At 34.5% G+C, this 4085-nt stretch overlaps 1 protein-coding gene across 1 annotated transcript; it reads right to left on the minus strand.

The window, feature by feature from the left end:
- Positions 1–1461: 1461 nt before the first annotated feature.
- On the minus strand, positions 1462–4080 carry LOC108383230 (SHC-transforming protein 1-like; the record flags this gene model as incomplete). Its single annotated transcript, XM_017639609.1, has 3 exons — positions 1462–2290; positions 2359–2747; positions 3959–4080. Coding segments are annotated over 3 exons (1023 nt in total), but the record flags the coding sequence as incomplete, so codon positions are not given.
- Between the last annotated feature and the right edge of the window lie 5 nt (positions 4081–4085).

Raw genomic sequence — 4085 nt, forward strand, 5'->3', positions numbered from 1 at the left:
TAGTAGGTTGTATTCGTTCAACATATACATACATAAGTTTAATAAGTAAATGTTTGGCATATCTGTAGCTTTTGTGGCCCATAACAAGTCTCCATGTTTTCAATTAGACGGCTTTTACACCATTCAAGTATTGAATTCAATTCTGCTTTTGCCATTTTTGCTATTTGCTGTTTAAAGAACCAAAAACTTGAATTCAACAAAATGCGTGCAAAAGCAAATAGAACACCAAAATGAGAATGAACCAGATTTGCTTTCAAGTACTTTAATCATGTAAATCGGGTGTAAGAGTTGCGATTATCAGAAATCTACTGGAGTGCACAGCATTGAGAGTAATATAAAGCTGGTGCCAGATAAAACGCTTGCTTCGCTTCTCGTAGCACGCACTGCTAACCACTACACCACAGCGGTAATTTTGAACAATAAATTGCACAAAAAATTTAAAAAATTTTACTCCTTTTTCTATGTTTGTACTGCTTTTTTCTATCGAGAATAGAAATGTACTGCTTTCTCCATTTCAGAATCTGGCAACCCTAGCTCATTGTGGCATATCTTTTGCGTCTGACGCTTTGCTGGCAAAGTTATAAATGTACGAAAATATAATAACATATGTACATTAGACTGCATCACCAAAAAAAGGTTCCGGTTTTCTGCCGAGATTACAAAATTTATTATATTTTAAGACTTCGACCAAAATATTTTGGAAAAATATTAAGATTTACGTGTGCTGGAACGATTGGAAAATACCTCCAAAAATGGAGTTTCTTATGAATAAAAATTGTTTGTTAAAGTGTTCTTTGGAAAAATCCCCTCAGAAGACAAAGCAGTTTAAGCTTTAAAAATCTGCAAGGGGAAAGAGAGGGTGAGAAAATTCCTTTCCAATGATACCCCATAAGTCTAAATCCGTAAAGTTTAGGCTGAGTTATTCAAGTTTCTTTAAACCAGACTTTGAAAGAAGTTCAAACAGCATCAAAAATCTCGCTATTGCGAGTCCGTTGAAATTTTTTGTAATACTCTTATGCAAATTTTATAAGCTTAAACTGTCATCTAGTGATTTTTTGAAAAAAAAACTAAAGAACCATTTTTATTCACAAAAAACTAAATTTTTGGAGGTATTTTCAAATCGGTCCAGCTCACGTAAATCCTAATATTTTTAGGAAATATTTCGGTGATAGTCTTAAAATATAATAGATTTTATAATTCCGGTGGAAAAACAGTACCGATTTTTTTTTTTTTGTATGGGGAGTGATGCAGCCTAATGTAGATACAAACCTATATGGACATTAAATTAATTCTGTAGAAAACCAAATTTTTAAATCAAAGCGAAACATGTGTGTTTAAAAAAAAAGAGAAAAAAAAATAAAAGCTTAAACAGATTTATGTACATACATATATTTAATTTTTTTATTATACTGTATAAAATTAAATGAAATACAAATTAAACATTTAACTTAAAAGCCTAAGGTAGATCTAATAAGATTTCATGAAAAAATTAGAAATGCGTAAAGCACGTTGAATGTACATCTTAACTCATTAATACAGTTTAGAAAACTATTTTTAGGATTATCGAAAACTACTTCTGCTATACATATGTATAAAATACACGCTGATATGCACGCAAAATTTTTCGCTTAACTGCTTCACAGCTACTTTACTAAGTGCGCCTAATCTATTACAATTGCTACTTAATTGCGAAATTTTTTATATACTATTTATTAAAAAAAAATCTCAATGCTTTATCAATTCCTTCCATGCTCCGGTGGTAGCTTACCAAAGGCTCATCAAGAATTCACCACCGGTCGCGCATGATGTGTATGCTGATGTTGCTGTTGCTGCTGCTGCTGTTGTGGTGGTAAGTGATGATGATGCGCTGCACTACTGGCGCTGGTGGCAGCTGCCGAATGCACTGCATGCTGATGCCGCTGTTCCTGTTGCTGTTGTTTTTGCCCTGGTGATTGCCGCAACACCGGATTGCGTAATACCAACTCCGAATCCTCTGATATAATCGGCAATGAGTTAGCCCAATGATAGTTAATCAAATGGCTGATACTATCAAAAATGCGATCCTTCGTACGCACTACACCTTCCGGATCGATAAGTAGTAAATGCTTGGGTGTTTTTACCTCCAAACCGGTGAGCACATACTGGCCATGTTTACCCTGAGATTCACGTACCAAAAAATCGCCATCATTTTTAAGCATACTCTCTGAAATCTGACGACTAATGCCCGTATGGAACCACAATTCGGTGTTGAGTTGTGAACGTTGCACTTCAGCGGAGAGGGAAAATGGTTCTGGTGGAAGAAAAAAAAAGGAATTAGTTTATTGCGCTCCTATTTTATATTTGGTAAGGTATACTTACGCATATCGAAGACATCACGCACGGGCGCTTGTGGCAACGCACATGCGCCCTCCGTATCGGCCATTGGATCGAAGTTGCTGAGGTTCACATTGGCCGAACTCTGATCGGGTGGTGGACTATTCAAATCAATCAGATTACTGCTAAGACGATCACGCGGTTTTTTCAAATTTAGCTGCCCGATTTTGTGTTGAGGTAATTGTGACTGCTGGCTTTGCTGTTGTTGTTGGAGCTGTTGTTGTTGCTGCTGATGTTGTAACAACAATTGCTTCTGCAACTCTGGCGGTAAATCGTTTTCGCTCAGCAAGTCTGGCGGCAATTTGTCGGGCAAATCATTGTAGTAGTCTTTGCTATTCTCCCCGGGCGTGTTGAGATTTAGAACGGCTTGATTTCTGGGGAATTAATAAATAAAATGTGAATACATATTAATAAAATAAAACTAAATTTTGAATACTAGGTACTTAGTAGTCACTAGAAGTGTTGTTGTACATACAAACGGTGGCGGAAGCAAAATTTTAACATGTTTTGCCTATTTTGCTTTTGTTTATTATTTCTTTATCAAAGTATAGCTCACTATCTAAAAAAACATTAAAATCAAAATTTCAAACTTCGTAGAAGTTTTATATATAAAAATTCAACAAATTTCAGCAAATGCTCATCAAAATTTCTAGCTTTTTATTCATAATATAAAAAAATCTAGGTATGCAGTTTTGTAGCCTATTAAATTTTAGAACAATAAAGTTCGAGTTCGAAGTAGCTAGGACTTAACGTTGATTTTTGGCAATTCTTTTTGATGACGGTGTCACGCAATTTGTTCCATACATGAACACCGTCCGTGCAAAAATTGCCAAAAACCAATGGTACGTCCTAGCTACATCAAACTTGGACTTTATTGAATTTAATGGGCTACAAAACTGCATACCTAGCGTTTTTAACTTCTGAATAAAAAGTTAGAAATTTTGATGAACATTTGTTGAATCCGTTGTGTTTTTATCAGTCTTGTACGAAGTTCGAAATTTTGACTTACATGGTTTTTGTAAGCTAGAGAGCTTTACTTAAATTTAATGGGCTACAAAACTGCATACCTAGATTTTTTTTAATTCTGAATGAAAAGNTTGAATCCGTTGTGTTTTTATCAGTCTTGTACGAAGTTCGAAATTTTGACTTACATGGTTTTTGTAAGCTAGAGAGCTTTACTTAAATTTAATGGGCTACAAAACTGCATACCTAGATTTTTTTTAATTCTGAATGAAAAGTTAGAAATCTTGATAACCATTTGTTTAAATTCGTTATATTTTTATTCTGATTAAAAAGTTTGAAATTTTGGTAAAAGTTGGTCGAACTTTCCAAGTTTTTAACGAAAGTTGCTTATATGGTTTTTGCTACCTAACCATACTTTCAGAAAAAATAATAAAAACACATTAAAAGAACAAAAGAAAAATAGCCAAAGCTTTATAAAAAAATGTTGTGTACCTATTTATTTTCCAGCCATTCTAGGTAAACTAGTTTCCGCTTATACTCTTTAAAGAAACTGTATAAACGGAAGCTACTGTGTTCCTATTTTCCTCCACTTCACTTTAACTACGCAATATTTTATACTCACTTCAAATGTTTGATTGCATTAAAGCGCAGCATAAATGCTTTACCGATTGTCAATATTAAGTCTTCACTCTGTCCGCCAATGCACTCGAGCACGTAGCAAGCACGCCACTCGTCCTCATTCTTGGCGA

Source organism: Rhagoletis zephyria, unplaced genomic scaffold, assembly GCF_001687245.7.
Source record: "Rhagoletis zephyria isolate East Lansing unplaced genomic scaffold, Rhagoletis_zephyria_1.1 Rzeph_scaffold_31631, whole genome shotgun sequence".
NCBI classification, from domain to species: Eukaryota; Metazoa; Arthropoda; class Insecta; order Diptera; family Tephritidae; genus Rhagoletis; species Rhagoletis zephyria.